This window comes from Eucalyptus grandis, chromosome 3 (assembly GCF_016545825.1).
Source record: "Eucalyptus grandis isolate ANBG69807.140 chromosome 3, ASM1654582v1, whole genome shotgun sequence".
NCBI lineage: Eukaryota > Viridiplantae > Streptophyta > Magnoliopsida > Myrtales > Myrtaceae > Eucalyptus > Eucalyptus grandis.
Genome location: NC_052614.1, coordinates 64,315,461 through 64,338,067, shown reverse-complemented (window position 1 = coordinate 64,338,067; position 22,607 = coordinate 64,315,461). Strand labels below are relative to the sequence as shown.

Below are 22,607 nucleotides of genomic sequence, written 5' to 3'. Positions count from 1 at the left end.
GCGTGATCATGCAAATGATAGAAACTAATAGCCAAAATCCATTCATTGAGGCAGCATTTGAAGAAGCATGACTTGATTAAAAGCTTGTTCAATACATCCACATGATACAATTCAATAGGCCGTTGCTCCAGTGGAATCTACTTTGGGATACGGAGTTCAATCAAGCAAATTAGCTCACTTTCTCCTGGAACTGATTCAGCTGATGCCAAAATTTGATAAATCAAAGGAGGACAAAACTAGTTTCCAGGGCAACCAACATTCTCTTGAGAAAAATGGATGAGACAGCATAAAGCCTTGTTTTTCAAATTATGTTTTATCAAAATGTAAGATCCTTTGGGTCCTCGATAATCTTGGCCAGAGTTTGCAAGAACTGAGCCAAATCAGCACCGTATATTACCCGATGATCTGCCGTGACATTTACCTGATGTCATTTATTTTAGCTCAGTGTTAGAAATACTGATGAAGCTAAAAGAACTTAAACATAAACACCCAATCATAAAAATAATAAGCAGATGTCTTTCTTACCTGCATCTGATTCTTCATGCCAATCCGACCATCCTTTGTGGCCACAACTGTGGGCTGGGATGCACCAACAGCCATGATTGCTCCCTGCATAAAGGCACGTGTCAAATTTTTACACCATTTGTTGCATTTTCGAGAAGCCAGAGGAATTTTTGGTACAGTACTTACAGTTCCAGGGGGTAGAATGGCATCAAACCGATCAACACCAAACATTCCAAGGTTAGATAGAGTAAAGGTACCTGTTAACAAAACCAATGATGATAAGAAACAAATCACAAAGATATCACAAAGATACTATTAACACTGAGCAAGCCATTGTCCAAGAATAACTGTGGAGGGCCTGGCATGAAAGAGGGTGCAAAGAAGTTAAAAATTTCTTTGTGAAGTAAGGAAACTCTGCCCACTCAGTTTGCACAAGCATACTGCAGTCCGGCAGTGAAACAGTTCTGCTGCCACCGTGGAGACTAGAAAATCAACCAGAGGGAAACAAGTGACATCACAACTCAAGCTGGGGTCATGGCATACCCTGCTTTTGAGACTGAGTGCAAAACATTGAAAAGAGGAAACCTTGGAATTTAGAATGCTCCAAGCCGGAGCTAGCCAATAGACAGGAAGGACCGTCTGGGAACTCAGAACAGGTACAGACCACTAACGATAAGCTGAGTCCACATTTTCTCAGCTGCTATGGAAATCAAGAGATAAAATTAAAGAGACCCTAGTCTCAGAAAAACTGCCATGAAGCAAACAGATATCTGAATCTGTTCAATTTGTTCTTGCCTCTATCTCATTGTATCATCAACTAGGGCCAAAGCAAATGCTTAAGCAGATGAGAACAACTTATAACCAAGTACGCAAAGGCAAGCAAAAGAGAATTCTCACCATTTGCTCTTACCTCTTTCTCATTGTACTCTTCTACTAAGGCAAAGCAAGTGCATAAGCACAAGAGAACAACTTATAACCAAGAACGCAAAGGCAAGCAAAAGAGAATCCTCACTACCCTAATTGTGCCATTAGCCCATTGCAATAATCATCTATCTCTCTATGGAATGAACCCCTCAACGTGAAACACTGGTTATAGTGAGATGCCACAATACTCTTTTTCGTGGTGGGGGTATGGATATCTTCTTATTGTGCAAACGAAACAATTATTCACCACACAATTCATCTAACAACATCAATCATATCCTAATCTCCAGAAGTATAGAAGAAATTAATTCTTTCATCACAACCATGTCTTCAATTTTATGGTAAAAGTGGCAAAAGCTCAGGAGTGTATGAAAAAAAAAGTTGAATACTTTGCATCATTCTACAGTATTAGCTTCCAGGCTTATATAAGTTGATTGTCATCCAGAGGCATAATTCGTCAATGCTCTTTCTGGGCATAGGACTAATCTTTAGGTTTGTCTTTAGTTTAGAATATAAAGCACACCATTAAACTGTCTAGCTCTATTATCATGGTAAAGAAAAACTAAGATCTGTTTGAGCTGTCGGCAGAATTTTAGATTTTGAAACTTACTTTAGTCCAAGAGTAAAAGAAACTCTCAAATCCACGACCATCTATTTGACTGCACCCCAGCATGAAACGGAAGAATTGTCGCATGTGGGCCATTTAGTTATGGCCACTATCCTGAATAACTAAGCTCGTTACTTGAAGTTCTTTGACTTCAACAACACTTCCATTTCCGTACATTTTATCTCAAATCAAAGAAACACAAGCATTCTAAAAGTTTGAAAATCCAACCGGATTAATAAGCGCTACAATTACAGAAAGAATCGTGCATATAAATAAGGGCACCATAAGATGATGTGGGAAAGGAATGAATTATGTACTCACCAGCATTATACTCATGAGGTTGCAGTTGCTTGGCTCGGGCCTTGTCAACCAACTCCTTCCACTTTCTTGACAAAGAGTAGATATCCACCTAAACCGTACATTACCATAAGCTCTCCCAAAATTTCTGGCAATTCAATAATAAAACAGAAAACCACTACAAGGCAGATAATAGCAAATAGCAAATACTTTATCTGCATCCTGAAGCACAGGTGTGATCAGCCCCCCATCTATAGCAACAGCAACTGCAATGTTGATGCTACTGTTGTATGTAAAGCTCTTTCCATCTCTACAACTAGAATTGATGACAGGGTGTTTCACCAATGCAAGTGCCGTCGCCTTAGCAAGCAATGCTGACATTGTGACTCCCTTTGACTTGATCTATAAGACATACAACATCACAACATCATCAACAAAACATGTCTCTATTGGCGAACAATACCAAAGTAGACCACTCAAAACAAGAGAAACCGTGTAAGCATCCATCAAGTACGTCAACACTCCACCTGCTATATATCAGCTAAACACAAGGCACCATACTACAAGTAATGCAACACCGCAAATATAAGTTTAACTCGGGCAGAATCATGGCTTTAATCTGGAACTTTGCTCTAATGACACAGCCAACCAAATAGTCATTCCAAGGTCAATGCATAGTTCATGCAGGAAAATGCTAAATTTGTCAAACTAACTGTCATTGGCAATCCAAAATGAATGGCTAAGGAAATTATCACTATCATAGTCCTAACATTACCTTCTTGTAAAGAGCATCAAGCGCATTCGTGGTGATAGTGTAGCCAACTCTAAAAGTAGGCACACTCAAGCTCTCCACCATATTCCTACTCACCGCACCCTGCATTGTTGTGAACGGAACAACCGTGCCCAATTCAATTGCAGCACTCCTCTGTGGAGCCGCCACTGGTGCAGCCACTGCAGCACCAGCTGTGGCCGCACTTGCCACATCCGCAGCCGCATTAACAGCCGCTTCCACATCTTTAGCCACAATCCTTCCCATCGGGCCACTGCCCACTAACATTCCCAAATCAACCTTCAGCTCTTTCGCCAATTTCTTTGCATACGGCGATGCCACAATGCGCTTGCCCCCTTCAGAAGCCGGGTGGACGGCCAAACCACCACCCGCAGCCACTGTCGCGGCCGCCTTCGCGACGGGAGCAGCAGGGGCCGCGGCCTCGACGTGCGGCTCCGGAGCCGCAGCCGCGGAAGCCTCGGGCGGCGGCGGCGGCGGCGGCGAGGAGGACGAGCCGTCCCCCGCCCGCGACCTGGCCTCGGCGATCTCCTCCTCGGTCTCGGCCAAGAGGGCGATGGCGGAGCCGACGGCGGCGACCCCGCCTTCCTCCACCATGATGGCGGCGAGGTAACCGTCGTAGAAGGTCTCGACGTCCATGTCGGCCTTGTCGGACTCGACGACGACGACGCTCGCCCTTGGCGAGCCTGTCGCCCTCGGACCTGACCCAGGACACGATCTTGCCCTCCGTCATGGTGGAGCTGAGGGCGGGCATGAAGATCTCCCGGATCTTGGACTGGATCGCGGGGGCGGCCCTCGGCACATTGCGGGGGTGGCCGGGGAGGGACCTCCTGCGGGCGGCGTGCAGGGAGGGCGGAGAAGGCAGGAACGGGGTCTGGAGCAGGCGAGCCATTCGAGGAAATGCGTCAGCGAAAGGCGAGAGCTCGGCCCTCAGTTCGCGAGCACGCGCGAGCGAGAGAGAGAAATGGTGATGATGATGATGATGAAAGGGCGGGGACGATGGGAGTGTGTGCGTGCGATGCGGTTGCCGGTTGGGGGGGTTATTATTGTGACCGCCGTCGTCGTGTCGTGGGTGTCATCGAAATCATCGAAAAAGCGGGCGAAGGTTTCAACAACCTTTACCGGCGAAAGTGATGTCGGGGTCTTTGAGTTTGGTTTGGTTTGATCGACTATATCTGCATTGTCCCTCTCCCCCTGTAACACTCTCTCTCTCTTCTTTTTTTTTTTCCTTTTGTATTTTCATTTCCACACCACTAGATTTCTCTCATTTTCTAATCCAGAAACACGTAACTGAGGAGACGATCCTACTACTGACCCTCTTAATTCTCGATTAAGTTTTTCGTATTAAACAGGTGTCCTGAAATTTTTTGAACATCTTTTTGCGTATTATATTCCTCTCTCGACTTTTCGAATTTTTTTGGAAAATTATCCAAGAATTTCTAAAATTATTGTACGGCAATCAATTTAATCTCAAATATTTTGAAAACTTGACTATTTAGTCCTAAACTTTTGATTATATCATTTAGTCCTAAACCTTTAAATTATTTGCCAAACTAGTCATAAATCTTTTAACAAATTGTCACTTTAGTCGTTTCGGCTAATTTTGATTGAATATTGTTGACATGACTGCCTAGTTAAAGTTAATCATTCTATGTGACATGATCGCTATTGACATGGATAATTTAACAAAAATTTCCAAAAATTTTATTGATTTTTATTTTTTTCTTTTCCTTTTAGACAAGGCCACCAATGCTAGCCGAGAGCCAATGACCTACACCAGCCATTGAGCATGGATCAGCAAGCACCCCCAACCCTTGGTGAGGGCTAGCCTTCAATGGCAACAAGCAAGGGCTTGCAAGCCCTCACCATATCTAGCGAGGTGAGGCGTTGAGGCAAGGGCCTCAACAGTAATGGCAAGCAAGGGCTTGCGAGCCCTTGCCAAACTAAGTGAGGGCCACAACATCCTTGCCAATATATGGTGAGGCAAGGATGTCGCAGTCCTTGTTGCCACAACAAGGGTGACAGAGGGTTGTGATGCCCTCATTATGGACTGCAGGGGCTTGCAATGCCTTCACGTAGGTCCCGACGAAAGGCTGCCAACCGTTGCCCAAGGTCGGCGACCTTGCTTAATGGTGAGCAGAGGTCATCAGCCCTTGGCTAGTGGCTAGTAGCCTCACCGACCATGTATAAAAAAAAAAAAAATGAATAAAATAAAATAAAAATCGACAATAAATAAATAAATAAAATTCTAATTTAAAAAAATTAAAAAATGTCCATGTTAGTACCGGCCTTACTACATAGGACAATTGGCATATTAGCAATATTAAGCCAAAATTAGCCGGAAAAACTATATTGGAAATTTGTTTAAAGGTATAGAGCTAGTTTGATTAATACTTTAAAGGTTTGTGATTGAATTGGCACAATCGAAAGATTTAAGATTAAATTTGCAAATTTTCAAAGGGTTTAAGATTGAATTGAAAAAAAATTAAAGGATTATGATTGAATTCATCATCGTATAATGCATTTAGAACTTTTTGGACAATTTTTCCATTTTTTTTTTTTTTAATGTTCCCATTGAATTCTTGGAATCGGTCTCGATGCCCTCCCGGCGTTGACTCCGACCATTTTCCCAATTAGAGGTCTGGTTATGCGCTTGTCACGTGACTAAATAGCTTCCTTGTGAACTTCAAATCGGCCTTACAACACATGGTGAATTACATTTTGGCACATGTAGCAAGTTGCCCCCTAACTTTTCAAATTTTTATTCTTAATGTTCCCTTAAAATATTGAGATGTGTTTCAAAATCACCTCGACGTTCATTCTTATGGTATCTAGTCTCCACCGGAGATCGACCAAGGCAACCTAAGCGAGGGTTTGTCTTGCCCTCGCCTAGTAGTTGTGCTTGGCCTCCATCACTCCTTAGTAATAGAAATAATAAAATCATTTCTTTTGCTTTATACATATTTTGCTTTGCATTCTTTTATTTGCTTTATGCCTTATCCTATATTGCAAGCTCTAAGAGGTCAATTTTTTTAAAGATGACATCCAATTTTGGTCTATTGCATGATAATTTCGAATGTTTGGATGGAGTCTAGACGCCACAATTGAAACGAAATTCAAAGTTTGGTTATATGATAGATTATTTCTAATGCATGGGCTAGATTTGAAAAATTATTGAAAGTTGCCTTCTATGAAAATTGGCCAAAGTGAACACTAGGGAGGACATCAAAGCTTTAGCAGGGAAATTGCCAAAACTCAGGGACCAAAATGCAGTTCACTTTTATTGATGGATAGATTTGTTCTTTGTAAAAGGAGCTAATTAGTCACGTGACGAGCATGCGACGGAGCTTCGCTTGAAAAACGGCCGAAGTCAACCTTAGGGGGGGAACGGCAACCGATTTCAAGCATTTGATTTAGAGGGCACATTGCAGAAATTTAAAAAAGTCGGGGGACTATTTCCAATAAGTGCTAAAATATGGGGGCCAAAATGCAATTTAACCGTTAGATGAGAGAATCCCTTGCGGAAGTTAAAAACAGTAACACGACTGTACTTCCGTTCTGAAGCAACCACCGCTCGGCGTGCTTGAGCCGGAAGATGATGATGGAGATGGCGCAGGTGAGGCCTCGGCCGAGTGCGGCGCCATGGCCATCGTCCTTTCCCTTCTCCGCGAGCCTGAAGATCAGAGCAGATGCAAACGGTGCTGCCGCCACCGCGGCGACAAGGGCAAGCAAGACGCGGAGAATCCAGGCGGCCTTATCTCCTTCGGTGTCACTCCGTCGAACAGCTGAGGTGCAATCTTGCTCGAAAGGCGAACCCAGTAGTATCAGCGTCGGGGCGAGAGGAGAGGGGAAGGCGAAGGCGAAGGCGAGCAAGAGGAGGGTCTTCTTCTTGGACGTGAACCCTTTGTGCTACGAGGGAAGCACTCCCAGCTTGCGCTCCTTCGCTCGCTGGATCTCCCTCTTCTTCTCGCAAGTCAGCCACAGCGACCCAGTTGTTGCTGTGAGTCACCAGCCTCTGTCTCCATCTCTCTCTGACTCTCTCCTCAATCCCAACTTTGATTGCGGATGTTGGTCTGCAGGTTCTTGATGGGGAAAGGGGCAGCGAGCATCGAAGACGGTTGTTACCTTCGTATAAAGCACGAAGGAGGAAATTCTCGAGGTATGTCTCGCCTTTGCTAAGATCTTCGCGGAGCTCAGTGGAAAGGTCTCATCAATCCGTCATAAATTTCCTCAAGGAATGCAATGTCCCGGTTTGTAAGCCTATGAACCTATCTTTATCCTTTGAATTGTAGCAATAAGTGTTGGGACTGTAGCAATCGTTGTATGTCTGAATTGTTTTTGTAAAGCAACTATTATGTTGGATCCCATATCTATGATAGGATGATGGTCTATATATGAAGAGAAACAGAGGAATCTGCTTGATGTACAGTGAGCATATTTCAAATATTTATCCATCCATGGTATGAAAGTAAAATATTCAAGTCTCTAGAATTTCTTTTCTAATTGGGCAATTCCTTCATGACCAAAAGGAACAAACTTGAAACGGTCTATTGAAAATTCATATGTTATGCATTCCTTGTGGAATTTAGCAATGTTAAACTCCATTAATTTGATGGACTTTTCACAAAGATCCTGATGAATTCAGATTCCCTGTTTCATTTGTTTAAACTTATCAGAGCACTAATCTTGTCTGGGAGTGATTATCTAATTATGACAAAGTGAATATAGACTCACTTGGTTATCAGAAGCGTTAGTACCAGAGATGTAAAGGGCTGATTTTTTTTTGGTCACCCGGCTGTCTCCTGGTCATCTTAATAGTTACTAATATTTTTTTAAGTGACTAAAATTTCGGGAATTCAATTGGTGATAACATGAAGTGATTCAGGTCATTAAAGTTGAAGACCATGAGGCAGATGATGTTGTAGCTACTCTCGTGGGGCAAGCTCTTCAAAAAGGGTATCGAGTAGTCATTGCCTCTCCTGATAAAGATTTTAAGCAGCTGATTTCTGAAGATGTCCAGATTGTTATGCCTGTGGATGAGTTACAGCGCTGGTCCTTTTACACTCTGGAAGCACTATATCGAGCAGTATAACTGTGATCCGGATTCCGATCTGAGCCTTAGTAAGTATGTGCTACATTACTGTTTTTAGAAGTCAAAGACAATAACTAATTACTGCTTTAGAAATATGGAAGCAGGCTTAAAGTTTACGAATAATAAACCGTGAATCAAATTTCTTTTCTGCAGCATTTTTTCCTTTTTGTTGTTTAAGTATAGAATCAGATCACTGGTCATCCTTCACTACAGGTGATTACACTATGATCTAGATGAATGTTTATGTTCTACTGGGTAACTACAATGGGATCCACTACCTCCACACAGCTGTTCCTTTTTACATGGCCTATTTTTCTTTCTCGGGCTTCCAGAAACTAATTATTGGAATACTTCTTAGGATGCATCCTGGGTGATGATGTTGATGGTGTTCCTGGAATCCAACACCTGGTTCCAGCATTTGGTCGGAAGACTGCTGTCAAGCTGCTAAAGAAACATGGATCATTGGAAAATTTACTAAACACCGCAGCAGTTAGAACTGTGGGTAAACAATATGCACAAGAAGCCCTAACAAAGCATGCAAATTATCTGCGAAGAAATTATGAAGTTCTAGCACTGAAGAGGTAAACTTTTTCTCACCTTCTCTGTTCCTCTTCCAATCGTGAGTATTTCGTTTCAGGTTATTGTGTTCCAGGATGTGATAAACGATATGTTACACAGGGATGTCAATGTTTTTCTTCAAGAGGAGTGGCTGGTTGAAAGAAATTCCACTGGTGATTCAAGAAATTTATCTACCTTCCTCACATTGCTAGGAGAGGCGAAGCTCTATAATCGAAACAGACATCATTCTCCAAAGAATTCAAACTCAGAAGGTTAGCACCTCTTTAGAAGAGTTACTATATAACCTCTTTTGCAGACTTGGCCTATTCTTAGATGATGTTTCATTGTAGATGTTGGCCCTTAGAACCAGAAAGGGAAAAGGTTGGAGACTTGTCTGGTGCTTCCCTTAGCAATTTAACCCATAACCTTCAATTTGAAGGTTCTAGTGCTACTAAACACTGATTTTATACGTGTCATTTGAACTAGATTTTACAATCAATCCATCTTAGTCTAGACTTCAAATCAGTGAGCCACATTGCATTAGCTAATAAAGGTGGAGCAAGGTGTCTCTTCTGCAAATTATTAATGCCAACATGAGAGCCATACGTTCTGTTATTCAAGGGATACTAGCATTCCTCTTGTTTTCATCCCGATGAACTCGTGTCCATCCTATGCATGCATGTATCAAGACGTGCCTATGAGTGATTAAATTCTAGTCATTATCTAGCTATATCAAGTTTCTATCTCTTCTTGGAATTTTCAGTTCATATCTAGTTTTGCAGCTTCACTGCTTGATTTCCTGTTTTTTATCATTATACTTCAGATAGATGATGTTGAGGTGGGGAGTTGCAGAACATCTTTTTGGCAACTTGGCATAATGGAAGACGGGATGTTCAAGGGAGAGATTAATGTAAAAGATGAATTTGGGGGATCAATCTGGTTCTGAAATACCAAACTCCACTTATCCAACCAACAGAGGTATAACGGGATTCTTTTTATTCCTACCCTCGCCTTCCTCACGAGGCTAGTATATTTTTCCGTGGAGGAGCAACTAGTTTTTGACAGATTAGAGTCATGCGGTGCAGCTGATTTCATCTGGTTCAAGTGGCTTCCATCGTGGTGTTACTTATTAATTTTGTGCTGTCAGAATGGTGCATATGTTCCCAAGGGGTTTGAGCTTGATATTCTGTGTACTGTAATAGCTATCGGCGGTGGATGCATGTAGATGGGATATATCTCATCTTTCTAACAAACTTGTTTTTGGCCGTCTTCCAATTGGCCATAAGAACAAAGCCATAGCCATGCTAATAAGCTTATCCCCGGCGCATTTTCCTGCTCTTCAGTCCGGTTTAGCCCAAGGAAACCATGTTCGTGTTTAGGAGCAGCCCTTTACTTCTGTGAGAACAGCCGAATTCATCACTCCCTTCTCTTCTCCTCCTCCTCTTCGCATGTTCCTTTGTCATTCTCTTCCTTATTCACTTGTAAAGATGTTTACTTTGGGACCCTACGATTGAGGCCTCCAAAAATGATGAGAATTGGGGCATGTTGCATTATTAGATTTATTTCAAGTACGATGGATATGCATCGAAAGGCTGTTGAAGCATTGGAATCAGGTACAATTTCCAGGCGAAAGATATGGGTTGAACTTGTACTGATAGGCTTGTCACATGCTCTTCAAAGCAATACTCGAGACCTTCCCCCAAGATGAACATGAAACACTCGGAAGTTGCCCTTGCAACCGTATAAAACAGCATATATGTTATCCTCCATGCCTATTTCAACGAAATTTCGTCTCAGGTATGTAATTTACAAATATGAATATCACCCCACACGTACATTTAATAAATAAAAATTTGGATAATATCCATATTCATAATCCACAATATAAAAAATAAAAAATTGATGGATGTAAGTTTTCTCTGATTATGATCCTTAATCTAAACCAAAAGTACACAGACAGCTCCTCAATATGTGATTCACCATCTGATTATGATCCTTAATCTAGACGAAAAGTACACCAACAGCTCCTCAATATGTGATTCACAAGTCGCTCTCAAATTTGCTTTCAGGCCAGCTTTGTGAAGTTAAAAAACCTGACCCTACTGTCGAGAAAATATTCAGTGATTGCTAATCACCACGTCATTTGCACGCGTGATCCATTAAAATTGTGACACGTGTCGAGTGACGTGGAAATTAGAAGAAGGGAAAATAAGAACTTTGCAGTCAGGCGATGTTCTCTCCTCATTAATTACACAACGATCTTTCCTCTGTCCCCTACTGTCTAACCGCAATGAATGAAAATATGGGAGTTATTAATACCACGCTTGATGTTTCGTTCAACATGCTCACCTTCAAGTTTCAAAGTTTGAAACTTCCCCCTAAAAGTCATGTAAGACAACAAAAAGAACAAGAATGCACCGTTTTCCTCCCAAAATACTCATAAATTTCACCAAAACGCACCATGAATTACGTCAACCATAAACAAAGGTCACATGAAATACAAAGAACCGTGATTAAGTTCAAGATAGAGATGGATTTCCTGCTTATATGATTCCCAAAGTGTTAGGCAAGATGCTTTACACCACGGAAAAAGAAAACACCATGTGAGCACAAAACTTTTCAAAGTATGATGTTATACTATCCAAAACTGAAGATCGAAGTGTAGAAATTTTTTACCATAACTAACTCCGCATGAGGAGAAGCTCAGAAAGAAAGGCATGTGATAAAAGATTGACTCCCCATATATCGTCATCATAAGTCACGTGCATCAAGTATTGGAGGTGTTTGAGCTAAATAGCATGATCAGGAGAGACTGATGCATCGTGCCATGAATCACCTCAGTACTACCGCAGAATAAAAGGTCAGTCCTGCTTATTACGAGAAAGCCTTGCTCTATGTCTCAGCTCAGCCTTTTCCACCTAACAATCAGATGGCACAACGAAAGAAGTGTATTTACCTGCAATATATAAGTAATTTTTTAATCAGAAAGATGCAGCTGCCACAGAATCATATCTTAATACTTGAGTAGGAGCCAAATGATGTGCAGACACATACCAAGATCACGATTGCAATAACCAGTAGAGGCCCTGACCAGAGTGTTGACAGAAATATTCCTTGCGGATCAAAATAGTTCTGCGTTGCAAAGCTCTTCCAGTTGTCTCCCAAAATTTTATTCAGCCTCTCAGCAAGATAAACACCACTCACTGCACAGTATCAGAAAAACATACTTGAAGTTCAGAAGAGACTTAGTACAGGATAAGCTAAAGGAATCTTATCTTTTCTTCCACCGGGCACATAATTGCTGCACAAGCAACAAATGAGCATCTCATCTAAAAAATTGTACCAAGCAGATGGTGGAGAGATTTTCATAAGCTTTCCCGTGAAGGTTTATTAAGAAACACTCTTTATGTCGAGTAATTTGCAAGGATGCAGAATTACTTTCTGTGGACAACTTTCAGAGGATGAAGTTTTTAAGGCTTTGAAAAGATGAATGGAAATATGGTCAGAATAAACTGTAGCTTTAACCATGATAAACTGTTTAAGATTATGGAGGAGATGGGTTAATGTATTTTTCAGAAGATTCTCATTGAAGAAAGTGCTTGGTGAATGTGGAAAAGTGCTTTGGCACCTCATGCATATGAATAATGCTCGCATGACTCTGAGAATTGTGCCAACGATGAAGAAAATGAGCAGATGTGTCATCCTGTCAAGTTGGTGGCAGGCCTGGGCAAGAAATGCATGTTTCAAATAAAAAATTAGGTTTATGATAGGAAGATTGATGATGGAAGCAAAATGTGCTGCAAGCATTGGTGGAAATGTGCAAGGACAAACAAGGATGCCCACATATATATGGTGAAAGAATATATCAGGTTTTCAAGAGAAATTCTACAAGAGTTGCTTCCGTACAAGCAATATAGAAGTTGTGTGACAAAGGCGTGACTTCACTTGGACATGTTAAGAAGAAATACATCAAGTACCATCTTTAAGTCCATATGTCTTTACTTCGCATAATGGCAAAGCTCACTACAAATAGTAAGGACGAAATCCCTAATAAGAACAGAAAGATAAAAGCCAGTGAGGCCTACTTATGTTACTACCATTCAGCCATAACAGAAAACAGGACCTTCATACATCAAATACGTGCAAAGATTTCCAGCCAGTTGAAGCTGTTGAAAATTAAAGGAGTGCAGAATATTCTACCCTTGAGGTGGATGAATTAATAGTGTAAATCTGTATTAGCGCTTATATCTATGTATTTTCATTCCAACAAACATTCCTCGGGTGTAGAGAATCACCTCCACTAGTAAAGCTATGGCTAAGGGGTACAACATAGTCAGGACTATTCCGAATTTGGTAAGGCCAGTACCACTTGTTTCAGACCAGACCAAGAACATACTGGCAAGGAGCGTTGCAATTTCTGTCTTTGCGGATTCTATACCAGGACAAGCTGACCTAAAAGTCAATTTTAAAAGAGCATTTACTATTTTAAAATCCCATGCAAGTCATATTCTTACTGGTGTCAATGCCATTTACTCAATGCTTTGCCATGTATAAGAATCCCACATTGGAAGGAGTGAAGGTTCAGAAACATCAACTTATGGCAAGAAGTTAAGAAAATGAGGAATCAAAGTACACTTAATGCTACTCATTCATATTATAGCACAAAAATGCTGATAAAACTCATAAGTGGCATTTTGGTAGAACACTTACATGTCAGCAGAAATAAACACATTTGGAAGTTGACACTCTTCCTTGAGATGATTGCTATTATCAGCAACAATATATGGAATGAGATTAAGCAAATTAACCAAGGTTCCTGAAAAAAAATTGTCAACATTAACAATCATAAAATTATGAAACAGTGCTTTAAATTTAATCATCAACACCAGGCGAACTTCAACAATACTTCAGAAATAAATATTGACAGAAGTGAAAATTTTTAGGCAAGGCTATAATAACAAAATTTGATGATGTCCAGAGTCATCAAGAGCACTTGGCCACCATGATGAAGTGAGAAAATTCACATGCTCTATATCCTTAGCAACATAAAGGGTCTAATGGCATCCATACAGATTGGCAGATCATGTAAAAATGGTTTGACCACCAACTTCGGCCGAATATTAGCTCATCCAAGATGAAGTTAATCAATGGTTCAATATACTAGGCCAATATATGTGTCTTCTCCAACATTTCTAACATAGCATAGTTGGATTTCCACGAGAACATGTATTGTTCAGGATCTGGGAAGCAAAGTTTTCACCAAATTGCCTAACACCTAGATATACACTGATACGATAATAAAACCAGTCACCATCCTCCAGACCAGTATTACTATTAAAAACAGAAATGTAATTTGCCACGGAAACTCAGCCAAGTAGAGGTTGCCTTTACAAACCTCAACAAACAAGGGTTACAAGAACAAGCATGACAGCAGCATTTGGTGCACAGTGATAAAAGGGAGATACACAGTTTGCCACCTAAGTTTGCCTCCTCACAGTCGATGCCGTTTCAGTGAAATTTATTCCTCTTGAAGCACGCGGTACAGAAAAAATAGGACAAAGATGGGCATCATACAGTTCGTCTGGATAGTTATAGCCAATTCATTCTCAAAGCTACATGTCACGACTCATTTGCTCCAGAGGAATTGAATTCTGCCTCTGGAAAAATGCTGACTTTCTGGATTTATAGCCAAATTGACATAGGTTGCGAAAGTCTAGGAGGAAAAATGACACAAATCAAGCGCCACTGAGCAATGTGATACAAAAATACAAGTTTCCCGTGGTGAAAAAAACACAAAAATTTTAAAATTTTGAAAATAAACCGGCACCTACATCAACAATATACGAAGAACCACGATCTTAAATTGACAAAGTAATCAAAACCAGAAAAATGCGATTCCTTTCGGTCCCTGGCAATACAACTGCTACAAATGGCCGCACGAATTTCACTACCGTATCGGGCCACCAGAATCGCAATGGTATTTCTATATAAGTAAGCAATGCGATTTAACGGGAAAAAAAGAAGGGAAAAGGAGCAGAAACCGAAACCTTCCAATCAATCGCATGGAAAACCCGATGAGGTTATCGTACGCAGGCCGAAGTCCAGATCGGAGCTCGCCCGAGATCTTCTGGACGAGATCCGCCATCTGGTCCATGTGCTGTTCCATAGCCTTACTCAGCTCTTCCATCCTGTCCCTCCTTTCCTCTCCTCCTCACTACGCTCAAACGACGCGACGCCGGGGCTCGTCGCGGAGCAGCGGCGCGGCGGCAGAAGTCGGGGAACGCTTCTTCTACGAGTGAAAAGAGTCAACCTAATGCCCTTGTGGAAGAGGCAGAAGTCGGGGATTTCACCGCGCGGACGGCTCCGCCGGCAATCGCAGCTCGATTACGTAGCGCCGACGTCGGAGGTTCGAAGCGACGATCGCGTTCGTGGAGGTTCTCGAAGCAGCAGATCGATCCCGCAGGAAGGAGAGAGGAGTAGCGCCAGGTGAGAACTCCAAAGTACCGTTTTTCGTTAAAGCCGGACCAACCCGGCCCGGCCCAAGAATATCGTGGGCTAAGAAAAGTGTAATGAGGCCCAACTCTATGGGCCCGTATTACGTATGAAGCGACCACTTCGTACACTTGAGAATGGGCTTCGACGGAAATGACTCGGACCGAGCGTTTCTCAGCGAATGCGGAACCCGGGATGGGAACGCGCCAGGGGAATAGGATGCTGCTCGTCTCTCTCCCGCGCCATTTGAAAGATAGATGACTTCGGATGAATCGGTTGATGGGCACGACCAAATCTGCATCCACGATGCTGGTGTCACGTATGGAAAGCACGGCCCCCGTGCGCGAATAGAGAGGAGAATGCGACAAGTTGGGAGCGGCGGGGGAACGCCCAGCCGTGAGTTCGCGCGAGAATCGTGAGAACGATGAGAAAACAAATCAAAGAAAGTATTAGAGGATTAAGGTATGTCGATGGCATGGTTCGATGTTTCGAGGTAGATCTTTGGATTATGAAGCCGGGAATTCCATTGTCGAGTCCTTTTGAAGGCATTCTAGCGAAGTCAACAGCAACGGAGGATATCTTGTGGAGTATGAAGTTTTTTTAACATATAAGAGACAAACAGGGCTAATAGTTTTCTATTTGCTTAAATATCGCAGGAATCCAGCCCACTTTTTTTCAAGGCCTTTTGTGATTAAAGACAAAATCTACGAGTAAAAAGAGTCAAACTAATACCTTGTGGAAGAGGCATATCATGTACATTACACACCTAGCAGGTAAGTTCGTTCCTATCAAGATGTGCTTGAAGTGCTGGATAAGTGGATAAGACGAAAGGATATACACTCCTCTGAACATGGATGAATGTCTATTGTGCCACTTGGTGCCAAATCCACTTGGTAAGGCTAATTCCTCGTCGAAATTTCAAGGAAACGGAAATTTTGTATTTGTGAGTATATTGCAGAGTTTTTTTTCAAGATGTAAGAGGAGAAATGATCATTTATAGAAAGTTACTGAAATATGAGGCAATCAAGAGTTGCAAAGGAGTTGGGGCATCGATCCCATTATCTTTTTAGGGGACCCGTAATCGACCCTAGTTTCGGCTGATGCTTCAAAGGAACCAAGCAGTGATCTGAGCCGACATCTCTCTCTCCTTCGTTGAGATGCTTATTCTTTGCCGGTTGTTCATGCCGTGCCTTTCTTGTTGTTGTTTGTCCTCATTTGGGCACTACCTTGTGTTTTACATCATGGCATACTTCCACTCATTATGATTATTCATCTTGAGTGCAAGTTTTTTGGTGCTGTGATCTTTTATACTTTTGGCTTTCCTCATTTTATCTATTACCTTTTACCAAAAAAAAAAGAAGAAGAAGAGTTAATGGCATAGTAGAATCATGAATACTGCCATGCCCACATGCGGTTAAAATTTGCAGGAGAAATTTACACTAGTAAGTCATGAGAATTGTGAAGCATCATGAAATTCCATGGAGATTCTGATCTTAATTAACACAGATCCTTCAACTTAAGTGAAATCTTTCTGAAATGAAGCAGGGTGACAACAGAACCTACTAAGTCACATTAAAGAAGGCACTGCAGGGAGTAGACCACTTATAGAAGAAGAAGAATCACTCATTAGGCCAGGGATCAAGATTATAATGGGAGCTTCAATTTCTCCACACATGATGCCATTCACTGAACCGTTAGAAACTAGTATAATAAAATGCAAAAAAGAGAAAACTAGATGATCCAAATATATCACTACTATTGCGCGTGTAGTATTTCTAGTATGGACAACAAGATTCCAGGATATTGTCCTCCGAAACCAAATGTATCTAATGAAAGACATCTGACAAGGTAAAGCTTGTAGAGTTTGCTTGTACTTCAATAAATTTTACTTTATTTTAAATGAGATAGTCAGTATCTTAGACTTGCAGATGTCTTCCTTGAAACTTCAATTAGATAATTTGCAGAAGTCATAATAGGATTTGTAATTCATTATCATCTAGTGATAAGACGGCCTCATTATCTGCACTTATAGTGCAAGTGAAAGCCGAAGAAAACGAGCAGATTCTGCTTTGTTAAGACCTCTACAAGAGAGATATACAACCATGAAAACTTTTTAGCAGAGCTTTATCGTTCCAAAGATTTCTTCAAGGACAGAACCCATCGATCACTCAGGATCCAGATGAAATTCAACGTCAAGGCCCAGTTGTTATCAGTCTCCATAGTACTATCATCTCACCTCGCTACTCGCCAAATGTAAGATATCGAACAAGGTAAAATTATTTGCAACTCCAGATCATCAATCTTCATAAGCTGAAGAGAGTTTGGAGAGATCAATTATAGGCCATGAACTTGAGGATAACGTTAACCAGAACATTTTTAATTCACCATCAGCTCCTCCGGAAAGTTTAGTAGATTTTGAACTTGCCGGCAGCATTTTAAATTGGCGTTAAATGCAAGCAAATAGCGCCTCTTTCATGAATTTCCCCGCAGAATTGTTAGAATGCTAGAAACCAATGACATGAAAATCAGCGGGCCATCAAAAGCCTCTACCTCAAAACACTTGAGCGACATAGCAGCGGAACAAAAAAATGAGAAATTGATCTCACAATTAAAATGATTTTCTACCCATGTCAAGTTAAAAGTGGACCTTTTACATTTGAATGGTTGTAGGAAAAGAAAAAAAGTAAGAAAAGGACCTTTCTCCAAATATAAGACCGGGCCCTCGCCACCATGAAAATGTTAGGACTAAAATTCCTATACTGATGTTTGACAAATCAAGCAAAAATAGCGTAAATATGTGCAAACAAAACCTGACCAGATGTAATATACATGGTCATTTCATTTTAGCTGCCCATGAAATATAACGAACACATTCTTGTCTTAGTTAAACATAGACAGTTGAAATAACCATGAAACAGAAGAGTACTCGTCCCATAAGCATTTTCTGTAGCAGAAGAAACGTCATGACCACAAGCTATCGAATCCTCATGCATTTTTAATATCTTCCGGAAGTTTTTTTTTTCTTTTTTGGAGTTAATACCTAAAAATTAAACTGGGTAATACACTTGTGATAAATTTACCCCAAACTATTTTTTTGATCACTAAAAACCCCAAACTGGTATACCTTTCACAAATTTACCCTAAACTCCAGTATACTTATGACAAATTTACCTTTCCGTTTTAGATTAAATTTTAATTAAGTTAAATGACACGTGATAATTAACTAGTATACTAAATTTGAGATTTTACACTTAAATGCAAATTTATAATTTTTGTGATTCTTTTGCGGTATTTATCCAATTTAGCGAAGGTATAATTGTCACAAATTTACCGGTTATGGGTTTTTTATGATCGAATAAATTAGTTTGTGGTAAGTTTGTTATAAATGTACAAATTTAGGGTTTTTTATGGTCCCAGTGGGGTAAATTTGTCACGGATGTGAGGTTTAGATTTTTTATGGTCAAAAAAATAGTTTTGGGTAAATTTGTACTAGTAGGGTTTTTCAGGTATTAACCCTTTTTTTTAATGTCTTTTCCTTTGAATCAAATTTAAATGACGCAAGTAGCAATATTTAAAACAAATAACACACCCACACACACACAAAAAGGCACCCAAATGAATTATTACCAATTTTTTCTTTCTTTAAATTTCGATTAATGTCGAGCTGCTTTCTCTTTATAGCATTCGAAATCGTTGGTGGAACTCATTTAGTGTTTCATCGAGCGAAAATTTTCGAAACCTACGAACTTCAACGAGTAGAATTATCAAGGATTTTTTTTTCCGTGGCTTTCTAGCCTCAAGATATGGATAATGTCGAACTGGGATATTCAAATCTATATGGTAACAAATAAAATGATATCATTAGTTGATTAAATCACCGTCCCGGAGAATAAATGCTCGATATAACAAACCTACCCAATCTTAATAATCAAACCATATATATATAATAAATCTAATTTATTGCCCCATATAGAATTGCATTCTTAATAGACAATATGAAATTCATGGTGAACTAATTAATTTTTACTCTAATGCATTCTTAATAGACAATACTGAACTTTAAGGTAAACTAATTAATTTTTACTCTAATCTTATCGATTTTTTTATATATCAAAATCAGTCATAAATTCAATCCGCTGCTCCATACGACTTCTCCCTTTTTATCTTATATATAGAAGTGAGCCAAATCTGATTCTGGCGGTGTTCTAGCACGTATCGTACGGCGTTGAACTCTTGTATCAGGGTAGTGCGCGGATATCAAGTACGAAAAAGCTTTGATAACAGCACACTTTTAACAGATAGAATAGAAGTAGTAGTGAATATTGGAGAGTTACAATAGGAAATAGAGATTCCCTATTTGTAAGTTTTTTTTTTTAATTTTTTTATATTTCAGAATCGGGGAAATACACAATCGGAACCAAGCCGCGAGAACCACGAGAAAAAACAGAAGCCCCGCAGCGAAGCTGACTTCATTTTGCATCCGGCAATAGTCGGGCAATGCAGCCGAGCAATACCGCAGGAACAAAAGAAGCATGCTAAGGACCAGGGGGAAAAGAGAGGAAGATCATCGCAGCTAAAGGAACAGCAAGATGCCTCGGTTTCGAATCAATGTCCACCACCAGCCATGAGGGCGGGGATGGAAGCATCTGCTGGTGGGTTCGGAAGCACGAACAGAGCCATGAGGAGCTGATGACTGCCGCAATGGCACCCATGATGAACGCCGGCAAGTTCCCTCCTCCGAATGCCTGGTCGATCTTCCCACTCACCACAGACACGATCATCTACAAAACCAGATTAGAAAGCACAGAAACGAAATGTCTCGAGTTAATCATCATCCGAGGCATCTAATCGAATAGAATCGTCAAAACTGAAGGTGCGGCTCTTTTGGCTATGCAGAGAACGATACTTCTATGGGACGACAATGTCTCTTTCTCGGGATATCATAAGAAAGACGGAAGGTTTGTATACGTAAACTAGCATGTTCTTCTGACCAAAGAAAAAAAAAAAAAAAAAAAACCTAGCATGTTCTTAGGCAGGAGAAGATTGTGATGTTATCGTATCACATGCGACTGTACGAGGAAGATCCAAAAGTGAGTACGTCAGTATCATAAAAGTAACATGATGAGAACGTCTCATTTCCTCACGTGGGCTCCTGCAGAATTATAAATGCCTCGAAAGTGTTCTTCCTGATTTTCTTCTCTATTTCTTTCAAGTACGAAACGGTCAATACAGATGGACGTAATTAAAAATAAAATAAAATTAGAGCATATTCAAGTGATGCAAGTTGAGATTCGATTGTGTTCTTGTTATATTTACCTGCGGGATGACGATGGCCATGTTGAGAACACCCAAAGAAAGCCCTGTAAGGTAATTGATGATCATATGACAAATTCATCAGTTTTAATCTGGTCGAAGAAGCCGAAAAAATGAGAACGAATTATTTCACACAAAATGGATGATTCCTTCACCTTGGCCAGCGCCACCGCTGGATGAGTAGATCGATGCCAAGGCAAATGGAATGCTGTACGTGACCTGCAACGTTGGACGGGAGGGAAGGTTAGTGAACTGGTCGCTCCTGTTTGATTCCATCGCTAATGGAAAGTAGGAATCGAAGAAGGGATACTCACCGAGAGCGGATACCGAGGACGGAGAAGATGCCGAAAGCGCCCGCCTTGATGTTGCTGGGGGCGGGACAAGGCCGTGGATTCTTCGGTACGCCTCGGCCGCCCTCGTGACGGGGACGGTGCAGGCCAGGCCGACAGCCAGGATGAAGTTGACGATGGCCCACCACCTCTTGACGCCGCCTACAAGCTTGCCCACGGGCTCGACCACTAGAGAGCCGAAACCGAGGACCACCGAGTTGATCAACAAACCCATGGAGCCAGCGCGGACACCGAGGTCGTAGAGCCGCTTTTGCTCGGGTGTCCCCTGCGCCTTCCCGCCCCACACCTCGAGGCCCATCCAGTCGGTGTCGTAGAGGATGAAGGGGAACCACGCGATCCAATTGAGGGCGGTCACGAGGTAGAGCAGCCACATTGGTTTGGTCAGGTTCTTGAACGCCGTGGTCACCTCCCTGCCGAACGGCGTCATTGGCTCGACTCGCCGGTGACCACATCCTTATGCGGGTGCACGGTCTCCTTGACTGAGCAGACCGCGATGGCCGTTACGGTTATGAGAAGGACGATGTCGATAAGGAAGCAGGTCTTGAGGTTGGCGCAGTAAACGTCGCACGCGGGCGTGGTGGTGAAGGGCAGGAACTGTGGAGGTTGGAGACGGAGCCCGCGGCATAGCCGAGGACGTTCCCGACGGCCATGAAGAAGGAGAAGAAGCCGTTGGCGACGCGCATGCGCTTGTGGTTATGGCCGGAGAGGTCGGCCAGGAGGGCGCGGCAGGGGCCCTGGAGCATGTTGTTGGCGACGTCGAGGATCCAGAAGCCGACCACGAAGATGGCGACGGCGCGCGGCTTCATCAGCGTCGATCTTGTCGCCGGCCATGTGGCCGAGGTCGGCGGCGAAGCCGATGAGGAAGACGGCGACGGCGACGAACCCGGCGCCGGCCACGATGAAGGGGCGGCGGCGACCGAACCGGTTCTTGGTGCGGTCGCTGAAGTAGCCGACGATGGGCTGGACCAGGAGGCCTGAGACGGGGCCGCAGAGCCAGATGAAGGACGCCCACATGTGCGGGATGCCGAGCTGCTGGCTGTAGGGGTCAGCAGGAGAGCTGCAGCGCCCACCCGAACTGCACCCCGGCCGCGATGGACGCGACCACGATGATGTTCCACAGCGGCGCCATGGTCTCGCCGTGACCTCCGTGCTCCATGCTCGCTAATCACGCGCTGCTAGCTTCACTCCCGTGATATATAGAGTCCTTCCTGAGCTCCCTTCGATCTCCTCCTCGACGACGTTGCGACTGCGACGGGACAGACAAGACGAGAGCGACAGAGACCCCAGAAACCACCCTGCGAATCTCCTCCTCTCCCCTTCTCTCTAGTCCTCCCTTTATTCGTTGCTCGGAGCAGATCCTTTTGGGGAATGGATCATTTCGGATATATATGGAAACGAGCTTCTTATAAAGGAAAGAGATCGAAGAGAGGGGGATAAAGATGAACGCGAGGGAGCGGTTCACATCCGTTCCCGTCGCTCCTCCGCCGTCCTATTTTAGGAAGGCGTTGCTGGCAGCGGATAAGGATCCAGCCCGATGGCCTTACGAATCACCACTTCCATGGCTATATTTGGTACGCTAGGATTCGGACATATCCAATGCCATTCTGGGCGCGCAGCATGGCAGCGTTTTTGCAGGCCCATTTTCCGTTTATTCGTCCTTTACTTGCTTTTGCCATTCCAAGC

The 22,607-nt window shown here is 42.3% G+C and overlaps 4 protein-coding genes across 4 annotated transcripts; 1 reads left to right on the top strand and 3 right to left on the bottom strand.

Moving 5' to 3' along the window:
• Positions 1 to 28: 28 nt before the first annotated feature.
• LOC120292118 (dihydrolipoyllysine-residue acetyltransferase component 5 of pyruvate dehydrogenase complex, chloroplastic-like) lies at positions 29 to 4,271 on the bottom strand. Its single transcript, XM_039310023.1, is given in 7 exon segments — positions 29 to 421; positions 526 to 609; positions 691 to 761; positions 2,357 to 2,444; positions 2,543 to 2,734; positions 3,108 to 3,789; positions 3,791 to 4,271. Coding segments are annotated over 7 exon segments (1,443 nt in total). The 5' UTR covers positions 4,012 to 4,271; the 3' UTR covers positions 29 to 316.
• A 2,427-nt stretch (positions 4,272 to 6,698) lies between these two features.
• Positions 6,699 to 10,105, top strand: LOC104450782 (5'-3' exonuclease). Its single transcript, XM_039310024.1, is given in 7 exon segments — positions 6,699 to 7,119; positions 7,199 to 7,369; positions 8,005 to 8,187; positions 8,189 to 8,240; positions 8,570 to 8,792; positions 8,890 to 9,041; positions 9,593 to 10,105. Coding segments are annotated over 7 exon segments (1,194 nt in total). The 5' UTR covers positions 6,699 to 6,714; the 3' UTR covers positions 9,601 to 10,105.
• A 1,108-nt stretch (positions 10,106 to 11,213) lies between these two features.
• On the bottom strand, positions 11,214 to 15,240 carry LOC120292119 (transmembrane protein 18-like). The gene is given in 6 exon segments (XM_039310025.1): positions 11,214 to 11,677; positions 11,680 to 11,725; positions 11,824 to 11,972; positions 13,480 to 13,585; positions 14,817 to 14,839; positions 14,842 to 15,240. Coding segments are annotated over 6 exon segments (486 nt in total). The 5' UTR covers positions 14,957 to 15,240; the 3' UTR covers positions 11,214 to 11,630.
• A 4,374-nt stretch (positions 15,241 to 19,614) lies between these two features.
• Positions 19,615 to 22,337, bottom strand: LOC104450783 (sucrose transport protein SUC2). The gene is given in 10 exon segments (XM_039310022.1): positions 19,615 to 19,946; positions 19,949 to 20,042; positions 20,578 to 20,621; positions 20,730 to 20,801; positions 20,896 to 20,943; positions 20,946 to 21,350; positions 21,353 to 21,520; positions 21,523 to 21,731; positions 21,733 to 21,975; positions 21,977 to 22,337. Coding segments are annotated over 10 exon segments (1,467 nt in total). The 5' UTR covers positions 22,081 to 22,337; the 3' UTR covers positions 19,615 to 19,866.
• Between the last annotated feature and the right edge of the window lie 270 nt (positions 22,338 to 22,607).